Genomic DNA, 14,773 nt, shown 5'->3' with positions numbered 1-14,773 from the left:
AATTATCTTTGAAAGACAGGGTCCTGAAAAAGGGACGTTTCTTTTTTTGATGAGTTTATATCGGTGCCATCTTGAAAACCACATGAGTACATGCATCCATCATACCTCGTGTCAACATTGCAGGCTGGTAGTGATGGTGTGGAGTGTGTTTTCATGGCACATATTGGGCCCCTTGATAAAAGTGTAGCAACATTTGAATGCCACAGGATATCTAAAACATCATTGCCAATCAGGTGCATCCCTCAATGGCAGCAGTTTATCCATCTGCAAATTTATTTTTTTCAGCAGGATAATGCCCCATGCCACAAGGCTAGGATTGTCCAAGAATGGTTCCATGAACATGACAGTGAATTCAGCCAACTACCAGCCAACTTGACACAAGCGTGAGAAGCATTGTAGTCAACAGGGACCAGCATCCGTGTAGAACACTTGACACCTTGTAGAGTCCATGCCCCGATGAATTGAGGCTGTTCTGAGGGCAAAGGGCGTCCAACTCAGTATTAAGGTGTTTCTAATGTTTTGTACATTCAGCGTCTATTGACACACATTACAGACAGTAGCCACCCTACAAGTAGAAAAATAGAACTCACTTGATTGAACATTCCATTGAAATAGGCCTATAGCCAACTGATTATACACTACATTACCAAAAGTATGTGGACACACCTTCAAATGAGTGGATTTGGCTATTTTAGTCACACCCGTTTCTGACAGGTGAATAAAATGGAGCACACAGCCATACAATCTCCATAGACAAACTATTAAGGCTCAGGAGAAGACCCAGATGCAGACATTTTAGAAGTAACAAAAGTGTATTACTAAAACAGGGGGGCAGGCAAACGACAGGTCAAGGGCAGGTAGAGGTCAGTAATCCAGGGTGATGTGACAAGGTACATAACGGCAGGCAGGCAGAGTGGTCAAAATTGGGAAAACAGGAAAACAGGAACTAGAAAAAAACAGGAGCAAACGGGAAAACGGTGGTACACTTGAGGAGACAAATTGAACTGGCAACAGACAGAGAACACAGGTAGAAATACACTGGGGATAATGGTGGAAGATGGGCGACACTTGGAGGGGGGTGGAGACAAGCACAAAGACCGGTGAAACAGATCAGGGTGTGACACAAACATTGGCAGTAGAATGGCCTTACTGAAGAACTCAGTGACGTTCAACGTGGCACCGTCATAGGATGCCATCTTTCCAGAAAGATAATTCCCATAGAGAAGGCAATTCGTTATCACCTTTGTGCCAAAGAAATCCATAGAATTTTTTCATGAATTGTCTTCGAGACCGATTTTTCCCCCCACCAATCACAGCCGAAGTTATTAACGTTTTATATTCATGCTATTACATGGAAGAGCTTGTGCCACATGCAGAAGGAAAAACAATGGAAATCACTTACATGCTCTCATCCAGGACCTGCTCCTTCAATGTGATGGATTCCTGACATTGGAAGATGAGACAGACTGACTGAAGTGAATGGATAGTCCAGGATCTGCTGTTTGTATGTGGCTGCTTTGAAAGTGAACTGTGTGTGATCAGGGGTGTATTCATTCTGCCGATTCTGTTGAAAAACTTTTCTTAAAAACAGAAGCAAACGTAACGAAACAGGGATAAACATACCAGAATTTGTCCACTAGAAACTCTTGGACTAATGATTACACCCTAGAGCAGCTAGATACAGGCAAGAGTGTGCAAGGCGATATTGAATGTGTCAATGTCTGTCTCAAATTTCTCTCGACCTGTGCACCTACGTTGTAAACTTTCATTCATAGGCTAAGTTGTAGCAAGCACAGGATGGGTATGGGGAAAATTAGGGTACCATGTAGTAGCCTAAGCCTATTGATGTTACATTGAGCTGGGTGAATGGCATATGAATTACAGTCATCCAACATACTCTTTTAGAAATAAGGCCGTGGTCATGAAAAAAAAAAAAGAACGTCCCTCCCTCATCTTAAACTCCACCGACCGCCACTGGCATTTACTAATGGGCTCCATATGCAACTGTGAGTAGATAAAGTTCAAAACAACGGTCGGCCATCTTGGAGGCTGTCTCTAGTTCTTATTATAACTAAATGCATTGTGGGCTTCCACCATTTTAATGTAGTCAACTGGGTGGGACTTCAAAATTCATTGGCTGAGATCTCCTGGTGACTCAGTTGGAGTCATGTCCAACTGGGTCATCAGGAGGGATAAGCCAATAGTGAAGAAGAAAATGTACCACTTCAAATGGAGAATGGGCATATTCGATTATGCTGAGCCACAGGGCACCGTTTTATGGCCTGTGATGTAAACGGTGAACAGGCAAATGCGGCAAGGGAGAAGCGCTCTTCTCAAATAGAAAGGTGCAGATTACTGTTCTGTCATTTAGTCAACAAGGTGCATCATCCAGAAACATACATCTCTTCCATAAAATACTTGTTAGAATTTTTTCATGTGAAAACACAGAATCCTACTCATTGCGCCAAGTGCTTAATTACAACACTTTTGTTTTGAGGAGACTTCCCTGTGGGCTTTGAATGTGGCACCTGTCTCCCGCCTGGAAGGCAGCCCAGTTCCAAAACGACTGCCATCAATTTTCACCCCTTGCAAATACACGCCTATCCGGGCGCCCAGGCCAGATTAATCGAATCCCCTCAATGCCGCTGCATATTCTGTCACAGACGCTATAATGACACAGATACAAAGATGAGTCCTCTATCCATCTCTATGGATGCGCACCATTGTTCAGATTAAAGAGAGCAGCAGATGTGAAGACGATCATTTTTGTCTCCGTTTCTATCTATTACTACAGGTTGGTAATAGCACGTTTACACTTCCTAATATCGACAGAACATGTCATAACATGATAGGTAACAAATCCGTCAAGAGATTACCAGATTTTATGTGTTATTTTTGTGTCGTGGTGAAAACGAAGTCATATAGCTTGAGATTTGGGGTTTGTCTGAGTTAATGTACACAATTTCGTCAAGGTAATTTAAAAATAATATATTTATTTGAGATTTCTGAGTTCGTTTAATATGGTTATTGGTTGTGTAAAACAATTCTCTCACGAGCTGGTAAAATGGCGGCGTCCGCTGTCTGCGTTTTAAAGTCCAGATAGAAGACAATGGACCGATCATATATTTATGTAGTTGGTACAGTATATTAACTAATATACATGGGTTCTAACTTATAACATTATTTTTTCGTTTACAATTGTACAATTTATGCTCCCCTCATATATAAACCACGTACACAAGATGGTAATTTTGATGACACATGGTGAGTTTACTGCCTACTGTACATGGTAAAATGGTGCGCACCAAATTGTAGTTCACATTTTGGTATGACAAATGGCTGTGATGATTGTGATCATTTTTCTTCAATATTCATCAGATATGAACACAATTACAATCTTTAGAGAATACAAATCTCATTTAATCAATTGCATGTGGAAAAACGTTATCAAGCCAGCAGCAGGTGAAACAGAACCTAAATTATCTCCCCCCTCTCCCTGGTTTTAGCTTGCTGCTATCACTGTCTAGGTTTAGGATATTTAACCCATACCAGTGACAAACTTGGCTATGTTATCGATACATGGCAGGACCAAACAAAGTCTAGCTCACTTATTTTGCGAGCTAGAAAGAAACGGACACAAATTAATTCAGAATCGGAGCAAGCTAAGGTTAGCTGATGCCTCTTCAACAAGAAGCAACTGTGACAGCATTGGTCCTTAACTTCCAAAATAAACTTTCCCATTGAGCAAAATCCACCCCTCTAAAGAAAACCTGGCTCCTGGACAACTCCAAAATGGCAACCGATCCACGATGGAATACATGGCCACATCTTGGTTTAGCACACCATCCACACACACACAGTTTTGACCCCAGCCACAGGGCTCTATACAGAGCCATGCACAGACCTTTTGGGGAGCATGTGCTCAAGCTAAAAAAGGGCAGCCCCCAAAAAAGAATTCCCAGCAACTGTGGTCACAGACTCATAGAGTACCTAGTGGTTAGAGTGTTGAGCCAGTAACTGAAAGGTTGCTGGATCGAATCCCCGAGCTGACAAGGTTAAAATGTGTCGTTCTGTCCCTGAGCAAGGCATTTTAACCCACTGTTCCCCGGGCGCCGAAGATGTGGATGTCAATTTAAGGGAGCCCCCCCACCTCTTTGATTCAGATAAATGTGGAAGACACATTTCAGTTGAAGGCATTCAGTTGTATGTATCCCCCCCATCCTTTCCTAATACCCATAAAAACCTAGCAGTCAAACATGAAATGCTTCCAATCGTTTTTCCACCATTCATTGTTCCCATGGGGGATTTTAGAAACACTGAGAATAAGGGCTGTGTTTCATGTAGATTTACCCTGGCGTGACATTTTGATAACATTGTAAATCTCTCTAGGACAAGGTGACTTTTATCAATATATTTGCCTGTATTTAACCCCCTCCCAAAAAAAGAAATGCTAATTAGCTTCTAATGTGGCTATCATAAAGAACTACAAATACCATGTTGATCTGGATGAGACTGCCAAGTGAGGAAAATGTAAGAATCTCTGGATTAACTATTTGATGTTAGCTAAATGTAGTAATGAATAAATTGTCTACATTTATTTAAATTCCCAATTCTGTGTACTGTCTTGTGCAAGTTTTAAATTGACACAATACCTGTTAGCAAAGGTGTCAGCTAGAGATGACGTGCAGGAGCTTGCAGGGAATTGTAGTTTTTCATGATGTCTACTTTGACTGTAATTAGCATTTTAAAATCTGAGAGGAAATAGAGCCAAATATATTGGAGAAAAGAGATTTACATGGTTATCAACAAATCCCCTATGATCTGGCCACAGTTCCTGACATAACGTACTGCTCTTATTCTGTAATTTCTGGATTTAAAAAAATGATTTCTGTTTTTCTGTGGCTTCATCCAAAGGGTATTCTTATTCAGACTCTTGAAATATTTGCTCTATACGGGCAAAATGTACCCTTAACATGTGAATGTAATTCCGCTCCTTTGTAAAGACAGCAAATATATGTTGTGTATGTGTGGTACATGTTCTTTATGTGCTCTTCAATGCAAATGAATGACAAAAATCATAATAGAAATCCCCTATGGATTGGAACCGTTTCCTTTCTTGACCGCTAGGTTTTATGGGTATTATGACACCTCCACTGTGGGGCTCTGTTGAGCTATTATTACAAGAAGAGGGGAAAGCAGCACCATCTGAGGAGTAAAGTATTCAGATAAACTATTTAGAACAGGAAATGCAAAACTTCAAGTGTAATTGAGGTTTAAAAAGGCTTCTGAATTCCAGTCAAAATAGAAGATTGTAAGACATACTGTAGCCTACCATGACTATATCCAACCAAACTCAATTTTTTGCCACTATTATGTATCATACCATGACTATAGCCAACCCAACTCCATTTGTTGCCACTATCATGTATCCTACCATGACTATAGCCAACCCAACTCCTTTTAATGCCACTATCGTTATCCCAGTGGTTTGCAAACTTTTTTGACCCGCGACCCACAAAGAGGACTGGTACAATATTGTGCAATATGCATGCACACGCAAACATGAGTGCACAATTGCTATGCAAATGTAGCCTGTCATTACAGCCATAAAAGGCAAGGTAGGCTACAGAAACAAACTGCGTTTTACACCTGCATTTGGAGCTGAAAGTCATCTCATGTTAGCAGGCAATATCATGTCACTTCTCTGGAGTCCAGAGCAGAATCAAGTAGGGATATATCATGTCAGAATCATACAGCTACTTGTAGCAGAGGAGGTTGCAGGATCAGATGGAAAGCATGTGCTGTCTGCACCAGCCATCACTGTGGAGGGCAGCCTGCCTGCAGAGTGCATATGCTTGTTGCCAGCCGGGTAGCCCTGTTCTTCCTCACAAATATCATAAATTCACCATGTTAAATCTTCATCCTATGATATTGAAGGCAGTGTGATTTAACAGCTGCTTATCTATAGACATATAGCCAGTAGGTACCCAAACAAAGCCTGTATGAAATAGGAAAATTATCAATCAAATCACCAGGTTTTGGCAAAGAGGAGTCGGTGGTAGAGACGAGGTGGTAGTAGATTGCTGCTAAACTGTATTCTATATGGATGATAAACGTAGGCCTACTCTGTTTTTGCCAAACTGGAGGAAATGAAACACGTACTTTTTTTTGCTGACTGTCATTGAAAGATTAGTGGAATCTGTGTGGGTAGCTGGACAGGTAGGATGACTGACAGAGAAGGTGAACAGGTAGTCACGGGTCAGGTGACAGAGGAATGGATGAGACTGGGGCAGGAATTCCTTTAACCATAAAGTGGTATATTTACTGGGTAGTCTGTGCTGCATAACAAAGGAAACAGAATAACATGTATCCAATCAAATTCATAATCAAAAACACCAAATTATAACAATCATTCATTATTAATATAATTAGGTAATTCAGCAATTCAGTTAAATAAGAAGTCAATAGGAATCATCCTTGAGTCATTTAGGCTCGTAACTATTCATCATAATCATTAGAAGAATATAAATAATTCAATCAGTGATGGGTTATTCAGTCTATAATCCCCATCAGTTTGATATCAGAATTGATCAGTTCAGCAAACAATGACGTTTCATATTTCACCCTTTCAATTTTGTCCTCATGTGTACATGTAATTTCATTACATATTAACCATATATCAAATGGCATAATTGGCCTGTGATGATCTGTAGGGCCGTGATCATTGACCATTTACATCACACAATAGGTTTGAAGCGTGCGCTCCAAACCGCGCTCCGCGGTAATAACTATAAACAATAACTGATGGCCCGCTCTCCCGATCGCAACAGATAGTTCAGATGAAAGGTAACAGATTCGGTGGATTTACGTGGATTCATGGACGCACAGAACGTCTGGATTAGACGGAGTTAAGGAAGAGGAAGCAGCGAGATCGGGCGATGGCGATTTCCTCCTTTTAATGAGTTGAGATCTGTCAGACATTTCCACCTGATCTAATTAAAGCGCCCCTGACCCAGCTGAGCAAGTGCCATGAATTAAAGGATTCCTTCCACCAACGCCATGGGCCTTTTCTACAGTCATTGATCAACAATCAAGACGTGCAACGTTTTGGTTCTGAAGCAAAGATGAGAATTTATAAAAGACTTGCGGGCAGTGGGTTCAGAACAACACACAAAAATATATACACTGCTCAAAAAAATAAAGGGAACACTTAAACAACACAATGTAACTCCAAGTCAATCACACTTCTGTGAAATCAAACTGTCCACTTAGGAAGCAACACTGATTGACAATAAATTCCATATGCTGTTGTGCAAATGGAATAGACAAAAGGTGGAAATTACACCCCCAATAAAGGAGTGGTTCTGCAGGTGGTGACCACAGACCACTTCTCAGTTCCTATGCTTCCTGGCTGATGTTTTGGTCACTTTTGAATGCTGGCGGTGCTTTCACTCTAGTGGTAGCATGAGACGGAGTCTACAACCCACACAAGTGGCTCAGGTAGTGCAGCTCATCCAGGATGGCACATCAATGCGAGCTGTGGCAAGAAGGTTTGCTGTGTCTGTCAGCGTAGTGTCCAGAGCATGGAGGCGCTACCAGGAGACAGGCCAGTACATCAGGAGACATGGAGGAGGCCGTAGGAGGGCAACAACCCAGCAGCAGGACCGCTACCTCCGCCTTTGTGCAAGGAGGAGCAAGTGGAGCACTGCCAGAGCCCTGCAAAATGACCTCCAGCAGGCCACAAATGTGCATGTGTCTGCTCAAATGGTCAGAAACAGACTCCATGAGGGTGGTATGAGGGCCCGACGTCCACAGGTGGGGGTTGTGCTTACAGCCCAACACCGTGCAGGACGTTTGGCATTTGCCAGAGAACACCAAGATTGGCAAATTCTCACTGAGCACATGTGACAGACGTGACAGAGTCTGGAGACGCCGTGGAGAACGTTCTGCTGCCTGCAACATCCTCCAGCATGACCGGTTTGGCGGTGGGTCAGTCATGGTGTGGCGTGGCATTTCTTTGGGGGGCCGCACAGCCCTCCATGTGCTCGCCAGAGGTAGCCTGACTGCCATTAGGTACCGAGATGAGATCCTCAGACCCCTTGTGAGACCATATGCTGGTGCGGTTGGCCCTGGGTTCCTCCTAATGCAAGACAATGCTAGACCTCATGTGGCTGGAGTGTGTCAGCAGTTCCTGCAAGAAGAAAGCATTGATGCTATGGACTGGCCCGCCCGTTCCCCAGACCTGAATCCAATTGAGCACATCTGGGACATCATGTCTCGCTCCATCCACCAACGCCACACCACAGACTGTCCAGGAGTTGGCGGATGCTTTAGTCCAGGTCTGGGAGGAGATCCCTCAGGAGACCATCCGCCACCTCATCAGGAGCATGCCCAGGCGTTGTAGGGAGGTCATACAGGCACGTGGAGGCCACACACACACTACTGAGCCTCATTTTGACTTGTTTTAAGGACATTACATCAAAGTTGGATCAGCCTGTAGTGTGGTTTTCCACTTTAATTTTGAGTGTGACTCCAAATCCAGACCTCCATGGGTTGATAAATTTGATTTCCATTGATAATTTGTGTGATTTTGTTGTCAGCACATTCAACTATGTAAAGAAAAAAGTATTTAATAAGAATATTTCATTCATTCAGATCTAGGATGTGTTATTTTAGTGTTCCCTTTATTTTTTTGAGCAGTGTATATAACACACCACCGCCGAAAAGGGCATTTTGGAGACTGGAAGGGCAAATGTGAATGTACTCTGCAGAGGGAGAGCCCTTTCTGTGCACGTACCTGGCTCTATACGTAAACATTAACCTCCATCGTGACCAAAACTACTATTTTATCCCGTATGTTTGCAGGATTTATAGTGTGACACCAACAGCAGTTAGCTACCAAATTCTAGCAGATATGTTACTTTAGCATTAATCAGTGTGGTTAGGTGTTAGGTGTAAAATCACATGAAGAAGAGATGTCCAAGTTGATTTAGATGGAAGACGTGATCTGAATGCGGTAGCTCTGTAGCTAGCTAGCGTAGTAAGCTATGCTCTTCTATTTAAGTTACCTGGTGAAGCTATAATGCTCGGTCTTTGCTGCTGCTGGCTGTTTGTGATACTTTCTAACCACGTTGTTGGTATGGACAGGATCCACTTTGAAAAGTAACGTTTTGCTGAAGCCCTCCTTCCATTGTTGATAGCCATGAAAGTTTAATGTCCCCCGCAGATTGACGAGTAGATGTCACATTCGCCCGCATTGTGGCCACAAATGTATCCCACTTTTTAAAGCGTTTCATTTGCGTGGCCATAGAGTCACATTTGCACAGCAAGTGTTGCTACAACCTGCTACCACACAAAGCTTGGCCATCTTGATGAATAAAAATGCAATTGCTAGCTAGCTCTATCCATAATACTAACCCACCAGGTTGTTTTGTTTACCCACGAGTACAGTGCATTCGGAACGTATTCAGACCCTTTTTCTTTTTTCCACAGTTTGTTACGTTACAGCCTTATTCTAAAATATTTTTATTTAGAAAAAATTGATGAGTTTTCCTCATCAATCTACACACAATACCCCATAATGACAAAGCGAAAACAGGTTAAGGAATTGCAAATGTAAAATCAATAAATAACAGAAATACCTTATTTACATGAGACTCGAAATTGAGCTCAGGTGCATCCTGTTTCCATTGATCATCCTTGAGATGTTTCTACAACTTGATTGGAGTCCACCTGGGGTAAATTCAATGCATTGGACATGATTTGGAAAGGCACACACCTGTCTATATAAGGTCCCACAGTTGACAGTGCATGTCAGAGCAAAAGCCAAGCCATTTGGTCGAAGGAATTGTTGGTAGAGCGCTGAGACAGTAGATTGTATAGTCATAATTTAGCATAATAATATAACTCAATCGCTGTTTGCAAAGAATACTGTTCAATGCATGGCTGAGCACGTAGTTGCGTAGAAAAGGCGAGCTATATCAGATACGTTTCTTGGCCTTTTAGAAACACATTTCATGCGATTCTATTACACTCTATATGACTGGAGACATTAGCAGAATATTTGTTAAATCGAAATAAATCCAGGGTAGCCTAGTCTACTCTGCTAACAATGACAAACATACCAATAAATATGTCTCCATAAAATGGGCCTAGGAGAAGGGGAGACACACACAGTTGTCAATTATGTCTGAGTGTTGGAGTGCGCCCCTTCCGTCTGTAAATAAATACATAAACTAGAAAATCATCTGGTTTGCTTAATATTAGGAATTTGATGTATGACATTTACTTTCACTTTTTACTTTCACTCCAGGATGAATATTTAGTACTTTTTCCACCACTGACCAATGGTTTTTGAGTGAAACAATACAGTGTAGACAAGGTTATTCAGTATAATAGTACATAGTGCTGCCTACAACATACTGTAACCTTGTACTAGATGGTTTGTGATTAATTTATGCATTATTTTAATGTAGGAAATCTACTATAGGTTAAGTGCACTAATGTTGTGTAATTTAAAGTGTGCACTTGTCTACTGTGAATGAATGTTGTCAATGCTTAGCTACTTGAGCTGTTGAAATTAGATAGTTGAACAATATACAAAAAAATATATATTTTTTTTAAAGAAAGTGCAAGAACTGTCAAGAAAATAACTTTTGTTTCCGTTTCTCTTTAATACTACTGGCCAACTCAGATTAAGTCTGAGGCTGGTAACATCAACAGTGAGGACAAACCCAGCCTGTCTCTCTCCTTCCACACTGAGTCCAAACCTACATTCACTGGGTCCTGATTGTGACAGTGGAGCCCAGTTTGCACTGCAGGGTCCAGAGATGGCATCAGTGAAGCTGGAAGACTGCAGTCAAACACTGGAGCTGAATGTCAACATTAAAGATGAAGAAGAGGAGGAGAAGATTGCTACATCTGTTAGTCATGGTAAGAGCAGGTTCTATCTATAAGTTATCTTCATAAGCCAGACCTCCATAAGTTATCGCCCAGTCTATTGCTAGGTAGAATTCTGTAATTCTGACTCACACATGACCCCTGACATTCTATTGCTTGTGTTGTTCGTTCCAACTCCCCACTGTGCATGAAATGTTACAGTAGAACTGTTTCATGATGAACTGTTTCAGTGTGAAGGTAGATGTTACTTCATTCTACTGAGACTTGCATAGTTTGACACTAGTATTGTCAGAATTTGTTTTATTAAATTCCAGTTATTTCAGGAAGATAACTTTAATTACAATTTTCTTCAGTGCTTTTCAAAGAGGAACATTTAAAATAGAAATTTGGTTTATTTGAATTGACTGTAATTAAAAATTGAATTGACCCCAACCCTTTTAGTTACTAACCCTTGTGATAATGAGTGGAGGATGATATGGCATGTATACATTTGACATGTATATCACACCAACTGACTGGTTCTTCTGATGTTGTTCACACAGGAGACCATGTTGATACATTATCTACATCCAGAGAGCAACAGCAGGAAGATCATAGAGCTAAGAGGTCTCACCACTGCCCACATTGTGAGGAGATTTTCCCATTTCTATCAACGCTAAAAATACACCTACAAATACACACAGGAGAGAAGCCTTATTCCTGCACTGACTGTGGGACACGCTTCACAACATCAAGGGCTCTGACAGTTCATCAGAGAGTGCACACTGGAGAGAAGCCTTACTCCTGCTCTGACTGTGGGAAGAGTTTCTCAGGATTGGGTCACTTAAAAAGACACCAACGTATACACACAGGAGAGAAGCCTTACTCCTGCTCTGACTGTGGGAAGAGTTTCTCTCAACAGAGCAGCTTAAACTCGCACAAACATATACACACAGGACAGAAGCCTTACTACTGCTCTGACTGTGGAAAATGCTTCACATCATCATTTGAGTTAAAAGTTCATCAGAGAACACACACAGGAGAGAAGCCTTACTACTGCTCTGACTGTGGGATGAGTTTCTCTCAACAGAGCAGCTTAAAGTCACACCAACGTATACACACAGGAGAGAAGCCTTACTCCTGCTCTGACTGTGGGAAGAGGTTCTCTCATCAAAGCAGCTTAAAATCACACCAACATATACATAAAGCAGAGAAGGCTTACTCCTGCTCTGACTGTGGGAAGTACTTCACAACATCAGCTGAGCTAAAAGTTCACCAGAGAACACACACAGGAGAGAAGCCTTACTGCTGCTCTGACTGTGGGAAGAGTTTCTCTCAACAGAGCAACTTAAAAACACACCAACTTATACATACAGGAGAGAAGGCTTTCTCATGCTCTGACTGTGTGAAATGCTTCACAACATCATCTGAGCTAAAAGTTCATCAGAGAACACACACAGGAGAGAAGCCTTACTCCTGCTCTGACTGTGGGAAGAGTTTCTCTCAACAGAGCAACTTAATAACACACCAACGTATACATAAAGGAAAGAAGCCTCATCAGTTCTCTCAGGCCAGTTAAGATTAAAGTCACTCCATCACTTCATTCTCATCTCATAAAGGAAGTGGTAACAGTGAATTTGATAACATTCAGAGAGAGTAACACACTATTGTAATCCTATAGTTTCTCACTGTGAGAGAACTGTGCAGAGGAAAGGGAGCATTATAGAACATTAGCCTATCTTTACTTTACTGATCAGTCTGCACCTTGTCAGTTCTGGTGTGTTTTTTTAGCTTCTACTGTAAAGATATTGAGATTACCTTGGATTTGGCCTTAGCGTTGAAATCCCTCTGAGGGATCTCTTGTTAAAACAATGGAGTGTGATGGTTGACTTGGTGGTACTGCTTCCCTCTGCAGTTTTCTGTGGGAATGAGCTAGTAGACACGTGTCAGATAGAGATGGTGTGATGATCCGTTTTCTGTGGGAATGAGCTGGTAGACACAACATGTATCAGATAGAGATGGTGTGATGATCAGTTTTCAACATTAGTTTGAGTGGATACTTTTATTCCTACTAAATGGTTTTTGTTTAATGATACACAGGTTATAAAACAAATACATGTGTTTATTAAATTGTCTTTTAAAACTAGATTCACTATTTTAGTCATTGATGATTAATGTATTTGGATAACTGCAATGAATGTAATTGAATTACTAATGAAAAATAAATATTCTACATACATTTTTGCTGGTCAACCTCTGGGTTATCATTACAGAAAATACAATGTTTTTGTTTAAATCATGGCATTCAAAATACATTTACATTTATCTACTCAAAAACATGTCACTACACCTTTACACATCACCACGGGGACAAGCCATTTTGCTAGCCACCAGTATTTTTCTATAATGTTATGTTTTCTTATGTAAAACCAGTTAAATACAATGAAAAATGTATTTGTCTATTTCCATTTTGAATAGTTGTATAAGATGCCACAGTCCAGGGACAGCATTACCACAACAATTCAAGAATGGCCCACTTACTATTGGGGAATTAGAATTCAAGAATGGCCCACTTACTATTGGGGAATTAGAATTCAAGAATGGCCCACTTACTATTGGGGAATTAGAATTCAAGAATGGCCCACTTACTATTGGGGAATTAGAATTCAAGAATGGCCCACTTACTATTGGGGAATTAGAATTCAAGAATGGCCCACTTACTATTGGGGAATTAGAATTCAAGAATGGCCCACTTACTATTGGGGAATTAGAATTCAAGAATGGCCCACTTACTATTGGGGAATTAGAATTCAAGAATGGCCCACTTACTATTGGGGAATTAGAATTCAAGAATGGCCCACTTACTATTGGGGATTAGAATTCAAGAATTCTTAGAATTCTATTAGCATTTTGGGACAAAGTAGCTCCCTTGTTTACACATGACAACACATATGTCACTTAATTCAGTGCTTCCTAGTTCCATGTATCAAACAGTTATTTCAGTTATATTAAAATCATTAAAATCTGTAGGGTCCCCTGCTGTTTACAAGGTTCACCTGTGTAATGATCATGCTGTTTAATCAGCTTCTTGATATTCCATACCTGTCAGGTGGATGGATTATCTTGGCAAAGGAGAAATGCTCACTAACAGGGATGTAACCAAATTTGTGCACAAAATTTGAGAGAAATAAGCTTTTTGTGCATGTGGAACATTTCTTTACATCTTTACATGTTGCGTTTATATTTTTGTTCAGTATAGTTTGAACATGTAAAGTTTTGTTATGGAAAAGAAATGCATGTTTCTGGTCGATGCACCTAGCTGCCTTGTTGACAACATGACAGAGAGGCAAAGATTACTGTTTGGAGGGCTCCTCCAAATGTTTAAAAAAATGTAATTACTTGGGATTCAACACCACCACTTATCCCTGAAAGCTGAAATCCCACTGGATTCCAGCAAAGGCGGGACTTCCAACAATACCAGATCAGTAATGTGGGAGTTGGCTCTAATGAGCTCACAAATGTAATTGTTCAATTTAAATAATGTTATTGATGAAGCATACCTGTCTAGGCTATTTGAAGTTTTATATTAGATTCCTCGCATGGGGTCATCAACATGTCGTGACGTTAATGTGATGACATGCTATTTATCGTATAATTAACTGTTTATTATTACGTGATTAAATTAATCCTGTAACAATTAACTCTGTAACCTGGAGCACCACGGGAAGTTTGTTTAATGAGTTACTGTTTAAAGAGTTACCATTTCCCAAAATAACTCAAAGAACATATAGATTTCATAGCAGTCACCAATTAATTCATTTCCTCAGTCTCATTCTGAATGTCGCATAATTAGTAAATCTGCACAAACCTGGGTCTCACTAATTATTCCTTACCA

The 14,773-nt window shown here is 40.8% G+C and overlaps 3 protein-coding genes across 3 annotated transcripts in view; 2 read left to right on the top strand and 1 right to left on the bottom strand.

The window, feature by feature from the left end:
* LOC139533031 (zinc finger protein ZFP2-like) overlaps positions 1-14,773 on the top strand; it is a 530,089-nt gene that overhangs the window by 113,816 nt on the left and 401,500 nt on the right. The gene's annotated exons all lie outside the window — the stretch shown is intronic.
* LOC139533041 (zinc finger protein 271-like) overlaps positions 1-14,773 on the bottom strand; it is a 222,385-nt gene that overhangs the window by 21,283 nt on the left and 186,329 nt on the right. The window lies entirely within an intron of this gene.
* LOC139533080 (zinc finger protein 879-like) lies at positions 2,675-13,117 on the top strand. The gene is made up of 3 exons (XM_071331315.1): positions 2,675-2,794; positions 10,694-10,932; positions 11,442-13,117. Exons 2-3 carry the CDS (start codon positions 10,830-10,832, stop codon positions 12,455-12,457), a joined length of 1,119 nt encoding a protein of 372 aa, XP_071187416.1. The 5' UTR covers positions 2,675-2,794; positions 10,694-10,829; the 3' UTR covers positions 12,458-13,117.

Source organism: Salvelinus alpinus, chromosome 10, assembly GCF_045679555.1.
Source record: "Salvelinus alpinus chromosome 10, SLU_Salpinus.1, whole genome shotgun sequence".
NCBI classification, from domain to species: domain Eukaryota; kingdom Metazoa; phylum Chordata; class Actinopteri; order Salmoniformes; family Salmonidae; genus Salvelinus; species Salvelinus alpinus.
Note: the sequence above shows the minus strand (reverse complement) of the source record. Positions and strands in the feature narration are given on the sequence as shown.